The sequence below is a fragment of the Eulemur rufifrons genome, chromosome 6, assembly GCF_041146395.1.
Source record: "Eulemur rufifrons isolate Redbay chromosome 6, OSU_ERuf_1, whole genome shotgun sequence".
Classification (NCBI taxonomy): Eukaryota; Metazoa; Chordata; class Mammalia; order Primates; family Lemuridae; genus Eulemur; species Eulemur rufifrons.
The window spans coordinates 11,345,286-11,364,836 of NC_090988.1; the positions used below are offsets into that span (position 1 = coordinate 11,345,286).

Below are 19,551 nucleotides of genomic sequence, written 5' to 3' on the forward strand. Positions count from 1 at the left end.
TCTGCTAAATGAAGCTTGAATTTTCCCAAATAGAGATTTATTTCTTGGCTATAAAATCTGTTATCCTTAATATATAAAAGGTGAGGAGTGTAGAATGCAAGTTCCTACACAAAGCTTTATGAATCATGATCTCAATCTCAGTCAATAACCTACTTTATGTAATTTCTGATTGTCTAAATCCTCAGCAAGGTCTCTTGCCCCTCTATCCTGTTACTATGGTCAGAATTTTCTCTGTTAGAGCAAGTAATTTGGTTTAAGATATTGCATTTAAAGCGTAGGATGAAAATGTGGTGCCTTGAAAGGGTGCTGCATTAAGCCATGAATGTCCAGTGTTTTAGTGGAATAATTGATCGTATCAAGCAAATGCTTTTAAAATCTCTTCTGAGCATTGCTCAAACGTCACATTACTCTATTTAAAATTGAAATCTGTACCTCTGCCTTTTCTACCCCTCCTTTGCTTTCCTTTTCTTCATAGCACTTTTCATGTTACATGTTTTCCTTCTTTCATGTATTTTCTGCCTTCTTCTACATGAATGAAAACTCTACGTGAGTAGGAATTTGTTTTCTTCCCCCCCCCCCCCACCGCTGGATAATAACCAGGACTTAAAAGCGTTTCTCAGGCATAGTAGATGCTCAATATATATTTGCTGAAGGAATGTCATTTTTGTTCTCATCTTTCTTCAATTCCCCATTATCTGACATAGTGACTGTAGGGTCCATTCTCTGGCCTTCAGATCTGATAAAAGTTGATGTTAGTAATCTGACAAGTATTTGTTTTAAATCACTAACCTCAAACTGCATGAACAGGTAATGGAGGAAAATCAGAGAAGGTTTCTTTATTTTTGAGTCTGGAGAAGTTCAAGTCGTTCTTGGTATATACTGGATGTGAGTGAAATAATGAATCCCCTCCTCTGAAGTTCGGTTCCCCTTCATGTGACCTTTCCTAGCTCTAACAGTTTTTATCATCCTTTACAATTACTTGTTTTCATCAATATCAAGAGTCTCATGAGATCCTTGTAAGTAAAAATGCTGCTTCAGAAAACTCATTATCGCTTACAGGGAGGTAGTGTAGCCAGTGATTAAGACCATGGATTTTGAAGCTGGACAGACCAAGGTTTGATTCAAGATTCTGGAATCTATTAGCTGTGTGTGCTCCTCACTTTTAACGTGGAGATTAACAGGGATAATTTATAGGGGTTGTTGTAGGTAATACATGAGTCATTCGCACATTGCTGTTGGATCCTTGCTATCCCTATGAGGCTGCTGGGTCAGATATGTATTTAGTACAAAGTAAGTGCTCAATACAAGGTAGGAAAATATTTTTTCCCACAGTGCTTTGCTCTTAATCATGCTTAAAAAGATGTAACCTGAATGAAAGAATAGGTCATTAAAAGCCACAGGAAGCATTATCAAGGGCGTAAGCAAACATTTCTTCTTCCTTAGGTGTCTGGGCAGTGGCCCTGAGAGAGCCTCTATAACTAGCTCACTGAGGTCTCTAATCCAGAATGAAACTCTTTCGTCTCTGGTTATCTATGGTGTTAGGAAAGGATGCTGTCTCATCCCTAGGAACAGCGGCTTTGGGGCAAAGCCACAACCAGAGATCATATTTTTCAGCTCAGCAAGAGAAGCAAGATTAAACTAGACATTTTGATTCTCAAGGTGTAGAAGCAGAAGCAGAGGGGTCTGAGCTGCAAGCTGTCATCTTTTCAGCAGGGCCCTGAAAGAGATGGATGAGAAGCAGTAGAGACAGCACTGTGGCTCCAAGCTGAAGGGGGTGAGTTCCTGCCTGCCCCGCTGGCTGCTGCAGCAGAGTGGCTAAAAGCTCAACTCAGGGGAGCCAGGCTGCCTGAGTCCACCTGCTGCTGCAACTCGGTAGCTTTGGAACTTTGTGCAAGTTGCTTAGCCCAGTGTGCTCATCTGTAGAATGGGGTAGTTGTAATGTCCCATGGCATTTAGAATAATTCTTATCCCATAGTGCTCAGTAATGTTTTTTTTCTTTCTTTTCCTTCCCACCCCCTTAACTTCCATTAACTTTCATGGTGTATAGCCTCTCTCTCTCTTTCTCTTTCAGTGACTCTTTCTTTTTCCCTTGCAGACCCTCCTGGAGGAGAATGGCTGCTGAGAACTCTTCTGTGACAGAGTTCATCCTCTCAGGCTTAACCGACCAGCCTGAACTCCAAGTCCCCCTCTTCTTCCTGTTTCTAGGTTTCTACGTGGTCACCGTGGTGGGGAACCTTGGCTTGATAACCCTGATTGGGCTGAACTCTCACCTCCATATTCCCATGTACTTCTTCCTCTTCAACTTGTCCTTCATAGATTTTAGTTATTCCACTACTCTCACCCCTAAAATGCTGATGAGTTTTGTTTTAAAGAAGAACATCATTTCCTATGCAGGGTGCATGACTCAATTTTTTTTCTTCTGTTTTTTTGTCTTTTCTGAATCCTATATTCTATCAGCGATGGCGTATGACCGCTATGTCGCCATCTGTAAACCACTGTTGTACACGGTCACCATGTCCCCCCAGGTGTGTTTGCTCCTTTTGTCAGGTGTCTATGGGATGGGGGTTTTTGGGGCTGTGGCCCATATGGGAAACATAATGTTTATGACCTTTTGTGCAGACAACCTTGTCAATCACTATATGTGTGACATCATTCCCCTCCTTGAGCTCTCCTGCAACAGCTCTTACATAAATTTGCTGGTGGTCTTTATTGTTGTGACCATTGGCATTGGGGTGCCCATTGTTACCATTTTCATCTCATATGGTTTCATTCTTTCCAGCATTCTCCACATTAGCTCCATGGAGGGCAGATCCAAAGCCTTCAGTACCTGCAGTTCCCATATAATTGTGGTTTCTCTTTTCTTTGGGTCAGGAGCCTTTATGTACCTCAAACCACCTTCTATTTTACCCCTTGATCAGGGGAAAGTGTCCTCAATTTTCTACACTGCTGTGGTGCCCATGTTCAACCCCTTAATCTATAGCCTGAGGAATAAAGATGTCAAAGTTGCCCTGAAGAAAACTTTGAGCAGAAAAATCTTATCTTGAAAATGATTGCTAAAGGGGATCAGAGTGTTAATCAGAGTGTTTCTTTTACTAGTTTTTCAGTGAGGGAGACAAATGCGAGTGCTTTCTCCCTTATACTTAGAGAAAATTTTTCACTCTTGTTCTGAAGCACACTTATTCTCTCCACTGCTTACCCACCCCATCTATTCTAAGCATTATTTTATGAAAGTAGTTTCTATAATTATAGAAGGTTTAATCATATAGGCCTACAAAATCACTTAATCCAGCCTCCTCATACAACACGCACTTGAGACTCACAAATATTCAGTAGGCTGCCGTGGACACAGATGTACTTGGTGCTGGAGCCAAAACTGGAATCCAGTTTTTTGAATTTTAATCCACTCTGCTCTGCTTTCCTTTAGCCTTAATTCCTTGTTCCATTTTTTCCTTGGCATATTTCATTTTAAAGTTTATTTATTAATTTTTGTATTTAAATAAATCTAATTCTCTATACAGTGATGTCACCCAACTTTTCAAGGGTTAATTTTTAGAATATCATTTTTTCAAGAGTGTTGGAGGTGAAAAATTTGATTGATTTGATATTGATAAAAAGATAAGAGAAGTAGATTACAAATTTTGGGGTGCATTAGTGGGAAGGAACTATGTTAGGTTCCTTATAGAATCAAGTGTGGTGCCCATTGAGATGGTGTGCAAAGCTTCTAAGAGAAAGATATACAGATTCAAGAGAGTTAAAGATGCTGAATACAAGCTTCATTTTTTATTTACAGACTATAGGAGATAGAATTGAGAACCTTATTTCACAGATCTGAATAATGTAAAGTACCAATAGATAAGTACTTTGGATGTCAGTGAGCCATTAGAGCCATAACAACAAGTATTTATTAGGGGTGGCAATTGACATTATATCTTAAGGCATCGCATGTATCTGTGATCTTCTAATAGTAGGGCATAAGGGAAATGGATGGTGGTCTCAGGCGAGGTCATATATTCATAGTATTGGGTAAATGGAAGTACAGCTTTATAGACAGAATCAGAAGAACAATTTTTTGGTCTGAACACATTGTTAGTGATAACAGCTCTTTCAGAAGCAATGGCACATGAACTGGTTGGAAGATACTTTAATTTCTGAACTTTTCTTAGGAAAGTTCTCTTCTATTAGAAAAAGGAAACTTTGGATAAATGTTTAGTTTTTTTCTTTCATAATATTTCTATTCAATCAGAATGTAATGAAAGCAATGACAATATGGGGAGGCTTGTGCTTTCTATAATACAGAAGAGGGAAGATCACTGAATTCAGGATACTTGCAGATTGAGGGTGCAGTGGGGGTGGCAGAGAAGCAGTACAATATAAACGCCCACCCCTTTTTGAATTGAAGTGTAAGTTTATATAGCAAAGTCCACACATATTAAACACTGAATGAATTTTTTTCACATCCATAAGGCTATGGTTACATACTAACTACCACCTAGACCAAGATATAAAAGATTTTCATCATTTTAGAGTATTCCTGCCTACTTTTTCCCAATAAATATTACTCCCCATTCTCTTCCTGGAAATATTCACTATTTTTATTTTTATCTTCACAGATTTATTTTGCTCAGTCTTGAGCTTCATATAAATGTTAAACAGTGTATTTACTTTTTAATATCTGGCTTCTTCACTCAATATAGAGTGTCATGTGAGCTTCATCTATAACATTGTTCTTGATTATTGCTGTTTAGTATTCCATTGGGTGAATATAAAGCAATTTACTTATCAGTTATCTTCCTTTTTTTTTTTTTTTTGTTGAGACAGAGTCTCACTTTGTTGCCCAGGCTAGAGTGAGTGCCGTGGCGTCAGCTTAGCTCACAGCAACCTCAAACTCCTGGGCTCAAGCGATCCTACTGCCTCAGCCTCCCGAGTAGCTGGGACTACAGGCATGCGCCACTATGCCCGGCTAATTTTTTCTATATAGATTTTTAGGTGTCCATATAATGTCTTTCTATTTTTAGTAGAGACGGGGTCTCGCTCAGGCTGGTCTCGAACTCCTGACCTTGAGCAATCCACCCGCCTCTGCCTCCCAGAGTGCTAGGATTACAGGCGTGAGCCACCGCGCCTGGCCTCAGTTATCTTCTTAATGGACATTTGGCTTATTTTCGGGTTCTGTTTATTACTAATAAAGTTGCTATAAACATTTTCGAACATGTATTTTATTTGAAATATATACATTTCTCTTGGATATGTACCTAGACATGGATTTACTGGGTCAGAGGGTAGGCATATGTGTAGGCTTCTAAATATTACCAAATTGCCTTCTAAAATATTTAAATTGATTTGCACTCCTGTTAACAGTTTACAGAAAAGAATGCTCATCATCCTGATGAACACATTATTTTCAATATTTTTGATTTTAACTACTCCATTCAGTATGTTGTACAATATTGCTTTAGTCTTTTGTTTTTTACATTTTCTAATAAATAATGATGTTGGACACTTCTTAAATGTTCATTAGCTATTTGGATATCACCATTTGTGAAGTGCCTATTCAAGTCTTTTGTCCATTTAAAAATAGTATTGTTAGTCTGTCTCTTATTGAGTTTTAAAAAGTATAGTCTGGATATTAGTCCTTTTTCAGACATAGATGTTGCAGTTATCTTTGCTCAGTCTGTGGCTTGCCCGTTCACATGATTGCTGTCAGTGATGTCCTGGTAACAAATGTTTTAATTTTAATGAAGTTCAATTTATCAATTTCTTTTACTGTTAGTGCTTTGTCCTGTTTAAACTCTTCCTACTGTGTAATCACAATGTTATTTTTATGTTTTCTTTTGAAAACTTTATGGTTTTCCCTTTAATATTTAGATTATTGATCAATTTCAAATCAGTTATGTATGGTATAAGGTGAGACTTATTTTTTTATGAAGATATTAAATTGGTTCAACCATTTTTTGAAAAGAACCTCTCTCCCGTCTAAATTGTGTTGGCTATATTTGTGTGGGCCTACTTGAAGATCAAATGACAATATTATTGTGAGACTAGTTGGAGAAAAGTTGGCTTGGAGCCAAAGTGCTATTTTCTACCACAATAGTGAATAACAGTAATAAAAACAGACATTCTTGTCTTGTTTTGAAGTGGAATTATATTTATTCCCAAGAATTTGATACCTTTTATTCTATTTTAAATGGATTTTTAAAATTTAATTTTTAATTATTTATTACTAGTATGTAAAAATACAGTCGATTTTTATATGTTGACTTTGTATCAGCAACTTTGCTAATTTCACTTATTCTAATTATTACTAAAATTGACCAAAGATGAAATAGGAATTCTTATTTATTTGTATTTCTGTGTACACAGTCATGTCATCTGCAAATAAAGACAGAGTTGATTCTTCCTGAGTGATCTTTATACCTTTTATTTCTTTTATTTTCTTTATTGCAGTAAGACCTCCAATACAATGATGAATAGAGATGAGAATAATGGGTATCCTTGTCTTGTTTCTGAACTTTGCATGAAAGCATTGAGGCTTTCACTGTTGAATATGGTATTTGATGAAGCTTTTTTTTTTTTCTTTAGTAGATGGCAATAATTAGACTCAGGGGGGTTGTGATTAACAACTTTCATTTAAAAAGTAATATTTTTTTCCTTGAGAATACATGTGCATGGTAAAAAATTAAACACTACAAAAAAAGTATGTAGTAAAACAAGTCTTCCTTTCACTTCAATTCTCTCGTTTATGTTCTTCCTCCTAGATGCAACTATTCCCAGAAATAATATAGGCATATACAAGCATGTTTCTATAGCTATTTCTATTTATTTACATCTATCTATTATTTATCTATTTATATATCTAGAGACCTTCTGTTGTTTTAAAGTTCTGTAAAAGGGCATTTAGGGATAACACTTCCAAAAGAAATGGTTTAAAGAGGAGGGAGCACAGGACATTACTGGGCAAGAAGAAGAAGAATCAAAGGTAGAAGAGGCATGGGAGAAGGTTGAACAGGGAGGAAGAGGAGAGTGGAGAACAGAGGAGGCAACAAGCCAGCCATGGTCATTTTGGCTCTGGCAACATTTTGGTTCCTCCTGATTTTCTGTCTCCACCCCGTGGTTTGACTACCTGTATCCCTGTTTGGCTCTTGCTGTGTTGGGGTAAGAGACATTGACTGCTTAACGTGCCAGAGTAGTGAACATTTTCAATTCAACAAACATTTATACATTAAATTATTTATCTATTTAAAAAGATAGAACTTGGTTTCAGCTCTAAGAGATAAAGGGCCTAGAAGTTATCACTCTTATCCTCTCAACAAGTAAAAAGTAAACAAACAGAAAATCAACTACTCTTCTTAGATCCATTACAAAATTGAGGTCACAGGACAAGCTGACTCCCTGAAAAGAGAGCGGTGAGAACAGATTCACAGCCTACCTGGAGCAGAAGCTGCTGGTTAATATATACAAACACACATACGCTTAAGTGGTAATTGATGAATCTCTGGAGGCTGAGTGTGGAGTAGCTTGAAAGGTAAAAACTCCCAGGGTCCTAGTCTTAGGGGGAACCCTAAGGGAGTTTTTTGGGAGTTTTACCTCCGGGAGCCCTGCCAGGTTCCCATAGTGAAGATCAGGGAAAATTTCCCCAGCTTTGGACAGAGGGAGGGGAAATGGAGCCATTTGAAGTACTCTCAGGACTTTCTCTTCTCTGCTTGACCTCCCAGAAAACTACTGTATTACAATATAAACAATGTTGGGGGAGGGAAATACACAACTCCAGACCCTTCTTGTTCCTTCAGACTTCCTGTCTCACCTATGGGGTATAAAGATCAAGTATGAAGTTCATAGTCCCAGGGAATAGGCACATTGAAAGACTGAGACCTAATCATCACAACAGAGAATGTTTTGCCTCCCTATACCTTACCACCACATCAGTAAATCTGCTGTATAACAGGCGGTTAGAATTGAAAGAGCTGCAAGGCCCAGACTCTACTTAATAAGAGTTTCTATGGGAACCCCAAGATAACAGGGGAGACAAAAAAGACACTAGAGGCAACTGAAGCCTTAGATACCTACAGCTACAGTAAATACAGCATAACTCCTGGCCAGCTAAACATAAAAGCTCACATTAAACCACACACTAAAACCTTACACTAAAGTTTTATTTACCTCAGTTCCCATTGCCCAATGCATCTTGTCTAGTTTTCAACAAAAAATAGCAAAGTATGCTGAATGGCAAGATAAAGTCTTAAGAGAGAAAACAAGCGTTCATACTCAGATATAGCAAGGATGTTGGAATTGTCAGACTGGGGATTTAAAATGGCAGTGATTAGTATGCTGAGAGCTCTAATGAAGATAGTGGACAACAGGCAAGAACAGATGGACAATGTAAGCAGAGTGATAAAAACTCTAAGAAGGAATCAAAAGGAAATGCTGGGGAAAAAAACAAACCACTGTAACAGAAATAAAAAATGACTTTGACGGACTTATCAGTACACTCGGCATGGTAGAGGAAAGAATCAGTGGTCTTAAAGATACACTAAACAGAAATTTCCCAAACCCAGATGTCAAGAGAAAACAACCAAAAAGGTGGAATAGAACATACAAGAATTGTGAGGCAGTTATAAAAGGTGTGACATATGCATAATGAAAATACCAGAAGAGAAGAAAAAGAGAAAGAAACAGAAGAAATATTTGAAATAACAATAATTGAGAATTTTTCAAAATTAATAAAACACCGAACCATAGATCCAAGAACCTCAGTAAACACTGAGCAGGATAAATACCAAAAGTCTATACCTACCCATATCATATTTAAATGGCAGAAAACCAGACAATAAGAAAAATTTGGAAGAAGCCAGAGGAAAAATACTTATCTTACATACGAGATCTTATCTATAAAGGAACAAGGATAAGAATTATATTAATTTCTATTCAGAAACCATGCAAGCAAGAAGAGAGTGGAGTGACATATTTAAAGTCTTGAAGAAACCCCACGAACCTAGACTTTGTATCTAGCAAAATTATCCTTCATAAGTAATGAAGAGTTAAAGACGTTATCAGAAAAAAAAAAGCCTGAGAGAATTTGTTGCCAATACATCTGTTTTGCAAGAAATATTAATACTACGGGAGTGCTTTAGAGAGAAGGAAATGATAAAGATCAGAAACTAAGATCTACATGAAAAAGGGAAGGCATTAGAGGAGGAATATGAAGGTAAAATAGGACTTTTGTTTTTCTTATTTTTAATTCATATAATAGAGAAATGATTGCTAAAATGATAATAGCACCAACACAGTGGGTAACCAGAGCTTGTGAATAGATGCAATGAATGACAACAATGTTATAAGGGATCGAAGGGAGGAATTGGAAATACTCTGCCATAAGGTACTTGGACTGCCCATAAAATGACATGATGTTATTTGAAAGCAGACTTAGAGTAATTGTAAATGTATATTGCAAACTCCAGGGCAACCACTAAAAAGTTTTTAAAAAGAAGAAAAAATAGGATCATATAAAATGTTCCTTTAAAACCAGAGGATAAAGAAGAAAAATCATATACTCCTATCAACAGATGCACAAAAAGCATTTGATAAAATCCCACACCAATTCATGACAAAATTTCCTAGCAAACTGGAAATAAAAGGAAACTTTCTTATCGTTATAAAGAACCTCTACGAAAAACCCCTATTGCTAACATTGTATTTATTGGTGGGAAACTAGGTGCTTTCCTCTTAAGATGAGAATGAAAACAGGATGCCTCTTCTCTCCACTGCCATTTACCATTGTACTGGAAGTCCTAGACAATGCAATAATAGCAGAAAAGAAAAGACATACAAGTTGCGAAGGAAGAAATATAACTTTTCTTTGTTTGCAGCTGACATGATTGTCTATGTAGGAAATTCCAAAGAATGGACATAAAAAAGACCATGGCACTAGTAAGTGATTATAACAGGTTGCAGGATACAAGGTTAACATAAAATATATGAAAATGTTAATTGCTTTCATATATACCAGCAATGAATAAATGGAATTTGAAGTTAAAACCACAAAAACATTTACGTTAGCACCCAAACAACAGAAATGCTTACGAGTACATCTAGCAAGATGTGTACAAGATCTAGATGAGGAAAAGTATAAAACTCAAATGAAAGAAAACAAAGATCTAAATAAATGGAGAGATGTTCCAGGTTTATGGACAGGAAGACTCAACAATGTTAAGATATCAGTCCTTCCCAACTTGATTTATAGATTCAATGCAATCCCAGTCAAAATCCCAGCAAGTTACTTTGTGGATATCAGCAAACAGATTCTAAAGTTTCTATGGAAAGGGAAAAAGGCTCAGAATAGCCAGCACAATACTGAAGAAGAAGAATAAAGTCAGAAGACTGACACCACCTGATTTCAAGACTTATGATAAAGCAACATTGTTCAAACCAGTGTGGTATTGGTGAAAATACAGACAAATAGAGCAAGAATATAAATTCACTGAGGGCAGCATCTGTGGTGTCTATCTGATTATCTCAACATTGCTTGGGAGAGTAACCGACATACAGTAGATGCTTAGTAACTATTTAGTGGAGGACAGAATGAAGATTCCAGCAGGATGAGAAGATTTTTTAAAAGAAAGGCCGTATCTGATTTCCAGAACCTATGATAGTAAACATATTTGAAGAGAACACACAGCATTTCAAAACGGAGGTGAATGGCACATTTCCTCCACAGTGGCGGCTCTCTGATCCTGCTAGTTCATCCTAAGTCCACCCTTAGCCTCCGCTGTCTCTGAATGAGAAGGATCTTTCCTGATATGACTCAGGTCTAGGGAGGAAGTATAGTGCATACACAGTCAGAAATTAGCTTCGTTAGGGCAGTGTTTTGTAACAAGTGGAGATTCTACTTAAATGTTTCTGTCAACTCTCCTCTTCGAAATTTTATCTAGCAGTCACTTCTGTTCCTCAGAGAACAGGTATCTCTGTGTAGCAAAACTCGAGGAGGGGCACTTTAAGTTTGGACTTCATAGGGATGGCCAAATTTTTCTTAGAATGATTGAACCCACCTTTTGCTAGGAGAACTATATACACAAGTATAAACCACACAGGATAATGAAAACACTGTTGAAAGGGTTTGTCCCTGACTATAAATTTCTGTTCCTTCTGATGAAGGAACTGGAAATGCCACTTGATCATTTATGGAAAGGAGGGGTACATGGCCAGTGAGTTGAAAAGGGATTCTGCAATCAATCAGTCTGGATTATTCTTCAAGGTGCTGGGAATCTGCTCTCACTTTTCAGTTATCTTATGCTATCTTTGCAGGGATGATGGCACCTTGCTTTTCTGAGCTCTTAATAGGGTGCTCAGGTTTTGTTTAAGCACCTGCTCAAAGTCTGAGTTTTGAAAAATGTATCATAGATTTAAAAGCATATATATATGCTTTTAAATACACACACACATACACACACACACAGGGTTATGTATGGTTTAGAAGCACCAAATTCAGTTTAGCTCACACGTTGGAGTTGTCCTTGTCAGTGGTAAGAGGGCTGGAGTATTTATGCTTTCACACTAATCAGTCATTATTTTGGGGCTGCTTGCAATGGAGGCAAATTTCTAGGTGCTTTTGCATCTCCTGCGTAGGCAAACCACTCTCCAGCATCCTGAGGCAGGCTCTCTGGCAAAGAGAAGCAGGTACCGGTGTTTGAATCTTGTGAAAGCTTATTTGAAGCTGGTGTGCATAAAAATTTGAAAGGGGATATGAAGGGATATGGATGGAACACTGACAGCTTGTGGTGCGCCTCCCAACTGACAGACATATTTTTATGTTACTGCGGTGACAGTGAAAAATAAAACACACACACAAAAACCGTATCACATCTGAATTGTCCATTTGTCTCTTGAGCTGTTCCTGTTTTGGGTGTGCTTGTCTATAGTTTTAGATTCTATGTGTTGGGTAAAGCTGTAGCTTTGCCCATTGGAATCAATTACTCTCCTTGGAATGGAAGAGGTCTGCTTTGCTGTTAGTGCAGCCTGGCTTCCTCTGCCTTTGCTCTTCCTGGACATTTAGAGCTGAAACCACGGACTCTGTCCCACTTACCCTGGCCCTATTCCATTTCTGACAAAAAGTGGCAGTTTGCAACAGACCCCACCCTCCTGGAGGACCTGGACGTCTTATTGCTGTTCCCAGCCCTCCTGTCCCATAAGCCCAAGATATCTGTGTGGCTTACATTTTATCATTTTACTCTTCCTATCGATTTGGGCCTCGTTTGTGGGGTGTGTTTCCATCTATGCTGATTACCCTCTGTTTGCCCATCCAAATGCTTTCTCAACATTTACTCATCCTGCTCTGTCCCTCGGGAGTCTGGCAGATATGGACTGCATTAGCAGACTGTCTTGCCCTCTGTCTTAGCAAGCAACGCAGGGAAAGAGAGAGCATCATATTTATTCCTCTGGCCTCTCCCCGTGGGAGTGCTGTGGGCTGCATCCTTCCTCCAGGAGTCACAGCCATGCCCAGGGCCCCTCCCGCACAGCTCTCCTTACCACTCCAGCCTATAGGTGGCAATGGCGCCTCCGTTACTAGTCCTGTAGTATCCCTTGTGATTTTCCAACATCCCACCTACAACATTGTAAATCGTGTGTGTTTGCTCTGCCCTGTAGACTCTGCAGCAGAGGGACCAGCTGGTGAACCAGATCAATTTTCCTAGCCTTTGTCTGGCAGGCTTGGGTATACTTACCTATTTCACCAAACCATAGGACAGAAGTACAAAGGAAAGATGAAGATTATGATCGGCAGTTACGTATCTCTCTTCCCTGCTTGTGCATGCAAAGAATGGCAGAGCAGAGTTTCTGGCCTAAGCTCTAAACTGGAGAATCTCATTCTAACTCGGGAGTGCTGGTCAATACCTTCAGAGCAGCGTTTCTCTTTCTCTTCTCAAAGTTATGTGTGGTGCAGGAGAGCAGGCTCCTAATACAGCTCCCAGATAGGGCAGGGTGTCTCTGAAATGTTCTTGATTTGAAAAACATTTTGTTTATTTATCCCAAAAATTGTACCCAGATATACTGGGCTCCCAGATTGTGGGGCACATCACTGATTAGCACAAGAAAACAAATGTATTAAGGAGAAGCTGTATTTTTAAACTTTCTAGTTACTTCTTTGAGACTTTAAAAAATTAAATATTTTGCATTAAAGAAATTTGAATTATATTTATGGAACTTTGAGAACAAGTTTTTAGCATGTTTCTATGCACGTATATGAGAAACATATTTCTATGTTGGTCTATAAGAGGAAATATATCGTTATGCAAATAATTCCTGTGAATGGGCTAATCTTCTTTGGTTAACAGCAGATTCTCCTTGACTAGTCACCTAGCTTTCCATGCTCCAGGAGGACAAAGAATAGGAATCATTATTTTTTTCCTCACATTTTCTTTTTCATTCTTCCTCGTGGGGGTGTTATGCTCCTGACTGCTAGGACTGAGAGACCAAATTGAGCATATGATGTGCTGTCTCCCCTTTTGTAGGAAAGGCCTGAAGTTTTCTAGCTCTGCTTACACTTGGGTTTGCAAAATTTCTGTGTGGAGTTAGGAGGAATTAGAGAATTCTATTGTGGTTGCAGATCTAAAGCTTCATCTTCCAATCAAATTTATCCACATTAAAAGCTGATCTTCTGATCTCCTGCTGGTTTCTGTGTCCTAGTTCTCCATTAGCTCTCCCCTCACAGTGCTGAATGGAGACTGATTAATTATTCCCTTCCCCTCTCAATAATATCATATCCACTCTTTTATATACCTAGTAATTTCTCTCCTAATATCACTTGCCTTTCTTGCTTTACTGGGACTCTGGTCCTTGTTTCCACTGATGCCGCTGCCTGGAATGACCTGCCCTCTCCTCTGCTGGTCAGCTTCTACTTATCATTCAAGACTCATAGCAGTACATCCTCAGGGTATCATGAACCTGACCACGTATTTCCATGGTAACGATGTTATACTGGGAAATGGTTTCTGAGTGAAGATTTAGAGTCAAATATTAACATATGATCAATAATCTGTCACAAAACAGAATGATACATCATATATAATGAACAATAATCATTTTACAATTAAAATCAGGTCCCCAGATAGTAAGTTACTTCCTGTATTGATTTCTTAGGACCTCAGTAGACATGCATCTTCTGTAAAACAGCCCATGAAAAATAGACCTGTCATAACATCAACCACTTAAAATCTAAATGTCAACTATATTTATGTTAGTTAAACATTAAATTAATAACTAGCATTAGAGTTTATAAGCATTAACAAATTTGGGGGGATTTATTGATGGTTACTATTTCATAAAACTGCCCAGAAAAGGTTCAGTTGATATACATATTCAGTATATATCTGTATAACAAGTGAACCTGGTTTATGTTTCTTCCACCATCACTGAATCATCACAATTTGGCTTATTCTTTTAAGACGTGCACATTGTTATCAACATCAGATGGTTAAATAAATTATATATTTATACAATAGCATAATATACAGTGATAAAAAGGAATGACCCCCATCAACACACACGTAGATGAATCTCAGAGACACAGTGAGCCAGACAGAAAAAACTGTGTATTAAATGGCTCTGTTTATATCAAGAATAGGCAAAACTAATTTAAACTTATAGAAGATAGATAGTGGATCTCTCTAGGGGTGGGGTGTGGGTATTGACAGGAAAGGGGATGAAAGAATCTTCTGGTGTGTTGGAAATATTCTGTATCTTGAGCTGGGTACACAATGATTTGGACCCTTGAAATTTCTGCATTTTCTGTATGTTTTACCCAGAGTGCAGGAATATATGTGTGTCCATTTGAAAAAAAAAAAGAAAGGAAATAGCCATTGTAAGATAAAGGGCTTAAGAATCCCACAAAGGATTTTAGGTGTGAGCATAGCAGTCTTTAGAATCTGATTTTTTTTTTCATTCTTTTCCCCAAAACATTAACAAGAGTACAGTTCTTTGTGGGAAGCAAGAGGAGGTCTGTTGTCCAGTGCTAAGGTGATGATGGTGGGCAGGTTTGCCAGAGATCATGGGTGTGAAAGAGCTGTGTCCACACAGCCTGGGTGCTCAGTCTTCCCACGGCCTTCCTCAGCCCTCTGTCTGGCCAACTTCTGTTATAACCAGGCATGGTGCATAGGCACAAAAGATTGTATCTTGCACTGCTTAACTTCTGCAAGAAGGGAGTTCGGTTTGGGAACAGGCAAGATTCAGGAGAAGGTGGGCAGCTGGAAGCAGCCAAGTCACACCGCAGAAACTATCTGTTGGGATGCTGGCGGCGTGACCAGCGCCACCTCCACAGGCAGCTGAGCACTGCTGGCGGCACCCCCAATCTCACCACACACCAGAGCCAGTCACTGCAACGTGTCGCCTCTGCCTTCGCTGTTAGGAACTCTCAGTTCCTCCAGAGGCATGGCCCTGAGTGGAAGCGCCTGAGCGGCGGAGGCTGGGTCATGTGTTCTGTGGGGGCTGCTTCCATCAGGCGGAGATTCAGCCAAGACTCCTGGAAGGGAAGGTTCCCCCAAATAGGAGGACAAGTTTCTGATCCTCCAAGTTTCTGCCTGAATTTCACTTTCTGATTGAAGAAATTCAGTCTGATTTCTTCTGTTATTAAAAGCTTTCATTTTTGGGAACTTTTGCTTGGAGCTTTTGGGCCACATGTGTAAACACACCCAAATATATATCCCAGTGCAGGCTTGTGATTGGGAATTGCCCGAGGAGATGGTTTTGCATTGCCTGCTTCCTCTAGAGTCATGGCTAAAAAGCACTGTATTCTGTCCCTGTCCCTGATAGGGCCAGTGTTTTCTACTTCACTCACCGGGGACGAAGCCTGCTTGGGCCCAGGCTTTGCCCGTAGTCCCTCAGGTATGGACACTTGGCCTTGGCAGGTGCCCGGGGGTAAGGGCAGGCTCCAGCCTTACTTTGCTCACATGATTCCTGCCTTCTTGTCTCTCTTGCCCAAGGAACTTCCTTTCCTGGCAGCTTAGTCATGCACCAAAATTATGCTTTTTATTTTCTTTTAATCTTGCACTTTAATGCATGCTGAACTAGAAGTTTTTCTGAATTTCAAACTGTTCTCTCTGGCCAGAAATGGCTGCCATGAATAAATGAGCGAATGAAAGAAAGGAGTTTTATTTATTACTCTAGTGAACAGAGATAATGACTTTTGTCTCATGCCTTTCCTTGGCTATTGCTTTACATTTGCTGAAACTCATAAGAGAGTAGAAAAAGCATTGAGTAAAACAGCCTTTATGCTAAAAGGGAGGCCATTTTCTCATAATATTAACATCTTAGCACGTTCAAAAGTGAAACTGGGAGGGATTCTCTGAGCAGAGGAGATACTGGACCAATGAGCCGACTCCTACCTGGAGATTCTCCGTCCCTTGCCCTGGTGCCTGCTGCCCTCCCAGCAGCACGCAGGCCTCTGAGGGTTGTTTTCTCCTCCCAACGCAGCACAAATGACTGACGCATCAAGGCCATAGATTTCCAAATGAGACTTCCAAAATGATTGCCCTACAGGCTAGGGAGTACCTCCCCCAGTCTGGCAGGATGCTTAAAGTTTACTCTTTGGAGACTTTGAACCAGAGGAGCCCTGGACCAGGCACAGCCATGGGCAGGGGGACTGAACTGAAAAGACAGGGATTACATGCAATTCTTGGAGTTCACCACTGAACTCTCTGAATGTTGGCAGCATCACTACTAAGAACACTTTCTCTCCACCTCTTAAATTAGGATATTGGGGTCTCCTTTCTGGTGAAACTGACCAGCCTAGGAGAAAGACCTACAGTTAGAGTGAAGTCCTCTAGTTTCCATGTGTGGCCCATGCCCACTGAATGGCCTATCAACTAAGGATATTCTGAGTTTCAAGAGAACACCCAAGGATCATCAAGCATTTGCAGAAAGATTACAACATGAATAGAAGAAACTCAGATGAAACAAGGAATGTCTAATGGCAGAAGAATCTTGAGGCTGAAGACTCTAACACAGGGGTTGGGGACTTGTCATCTTGTATTGGTGAGTCTCCCCATGTTTGTGGTAGCTGGGAAGTTCCAGCAGTCTGCCCCTTACTGAAGTTGCTGGGAAAGAACTGCTGACAGGAAGCCCTGGAACGGCAACACTCTCCTCAGCCAGCTGTCTGCTGCAATGGAGAATGAGAGCTGGGACACAACCAACCAGGAGTTCTCTGGGTGTCACGCTTCACCTCTTTCCAAATTTTTGCATTTGGCAGGCACTGTCCGCCCCCTCCTGTGCCCAGGTTTTCTGGTCGGTCCTGCTGCACCATGGAAGAAATGGGGACAGCCATCTCCTGTTTGCATCGGGCCAACCAAATGTGCTGACTCAGGCTTCTGGTTCGGAAGTTCTTCTCTTTGCAAACAGCTACTGCATCAGACAGGCCAGCAGCTAGCAGCATCTGCTAACCTGCATTTCAGCACTGGGCTCCTGCAGTTTGATGTTGATGTCTACTTCCTGGGAAAGGTGACATCTTTTAGAGGATTTATTACCGGGTTTTGAGCCTAGATAGAGGAGAGGGGTATAGGTTGGGGGTGGTGTTGAAGGAAAGAAGTGGGAGCAGCGAGAAAGCATTTGACTTTAGTTTTCCCATCGTCAATTCCCAGAAGGAAAGTTAGAGGAGCTGATGCTTTCCCCCATTTCATGGTGATGAAACAGGTGACATGGGATTGAGGCTCCCCCTGTGGATAATTTAGCAAGCAAATAGCATCACAAGAAAAAAAAGGGCAGGCAGGTCTCCCAGCTCCCAGGGGTTCCACATTCTCTCTTTCTCTCTGTTTTCAGGTTTACATTTTTTTCAGAGCAATTTTAGGTTACAACTAAATTGAGAGGGAGGTTCAGAGATTTCCCAGATGCCCCTTTGCCCTGCACAGGCACAGCCTCCCCTGCTGTCATCATCCCCCACAAGAGTGGTACATTTGTCGTGACTGATGAACCTACACTGACACATCGTTATCACCAGAGTCCGCAGTTTATGTTAGGGTCTCCTCTGGGTGTTGTACTTTCTGTGGGTTTGGACAAACTTGTAATGACATGTACCCACCATTGTAGGTCCATACAGAGTAGTTTCACTGTCCTAAGAATCCCCTGTGCTCTGCCACTTTCTCTTTAATAGGGATTTTATAGTGGCTGAACAAAAGTTGAGAGCCCCAAATAATACATATAACAGTGGTTTGCATGAAGTGCACAAGGAGATGGAAAAGAAAGTAGAAGTAACATTTATCCAGCACATACTATGCACCAGGCAGTGTCAGGCACCGAGAACGTCTAGTCAGAGCTGTGGAGATGGGGAGTGGAAAGCAGCTTGGAGAGATAATTGTCTTGCCGAAGACCTTCTGAAAGTCTGAACCATGAAAAGATTATTATGCCCTAAATAACAAGGCCCATGTGATTTAAAATTATATTTTTCAAGGTAATGAAAACTAACCTAAAGATAAAATATCTTATTTCTAGGTTTTTCACCATTGAACAATTATGGAGATGAAGATAATTCAAGCTAGTCCTTCTCACTTTTTTTTTTTTTTTTTTTTTTTTTGGTCTCTTCCTTTTTGGTCTTCAAAAATGCATGCTTCAGACAAGGACTGTTCAAACTGTGGGTTACAATTCAAATGTGGACCATGGCAGCAACTCCCTAGCAACATCGAGACATCAACAACAAGGGGAAGCCTGCGGCTGTGAATATGACCATCCGATCCAGGGGCCACTCCAGGCTCAGCCCCTGGAGGTGAGGCCTGTGTGGTGAGTGAGCAGAACACTTGAGAACATGCATTCTGCAGCTGCATGTGCGAGAGACATGATATTGCTGAGTGTCGGCGTGCAGAGCCATCAGGATGGAAGCCCAGGAGAGGCAGAGTGAGGACACGACAGTTCCAGGCAGCTGGCTCTGAGCAGAGTGTCTGCAGTTACAGGCTTAGAGTTTTTGTGCTAAGAGCAGAAGATAATTCTCTAAATACAGTAATCCCCCTTATCTGCAGGGAATACATTCAGGGAGGCCTGAAATCACAGATAGTACTGAACCCTATATATACTACATTTTTGCCTATATATACATACATATGATAAAGTTTAATTTATTAATTAGGCAAAGCAAAAGATTAACAACAATAAATAAAATAGAACAATTATAACAACATACAGTAATAAAAGTTATGTGAATGTGGTCTCTTTCTCAAAATATCTTATTGTGCTGTACTCACCTACTTTCTGACCTCAGTTGACTATGGGCAACTGAAAGTGAAACCGCAGATAAGAAGGGACTACTGTAACTTGCCCTGCTGTGGGCCAGAACACTGGTAATTACAGGGAAGTTTGCCCTTAAGTGGGTCCTTGCTGGTAGAGGATGCAGACGTTGAACTTCACCCGGGACTGGTACTAGGCTGCTCTCCTTGAGTTGTCCCTGAGTGGGTGGATCCCTGTGGTTTTATGTTGCTCTCTCATTGAGATGTGGGAGGTGGTGGGGAGGCGGTGTACTTTGGGGCCAGGCTACCCATTTAATTGACATGGAATTTGGCTTGATTTTTAAAAAAATGCATTCAGGGTTTT

The 19,551-nt window shown here is 40.0% G+C and overlaps 1 protein-coding gene across 1 annotated transcript; it reads left to right on the forward strand.

Annotated features, from left to right (window-relative positions):
- Positions 1-2,111: 2,111 nt before the first annotated feature.
- Positions 2,112-3,044, forward strand: LOC138383710 (olfactory receptor 8B12-like). Its single transcript, XM_069468751.1, has one exon. The coding sequence runs from the start codon at positions 2,112-2,114 to the stop codon at positions 3,042-3,044; it is 933 nt and encodes a 310-aa protein (XP_069324852.1).
- The last annotated feature ends 16,507 nt before the right edge of the window (positions 3,045-19,551 follow it).

What these genes read in the sequence shown, in the direction of transcription:
- LOC138383710 (XM_069468751.1), top strand. Translation starts at nt 2,112, where the DNA reads ATGGCTGCTGAGAACTCTTCTGTGACAGAGTTCATCCTCTCAGGCTTA.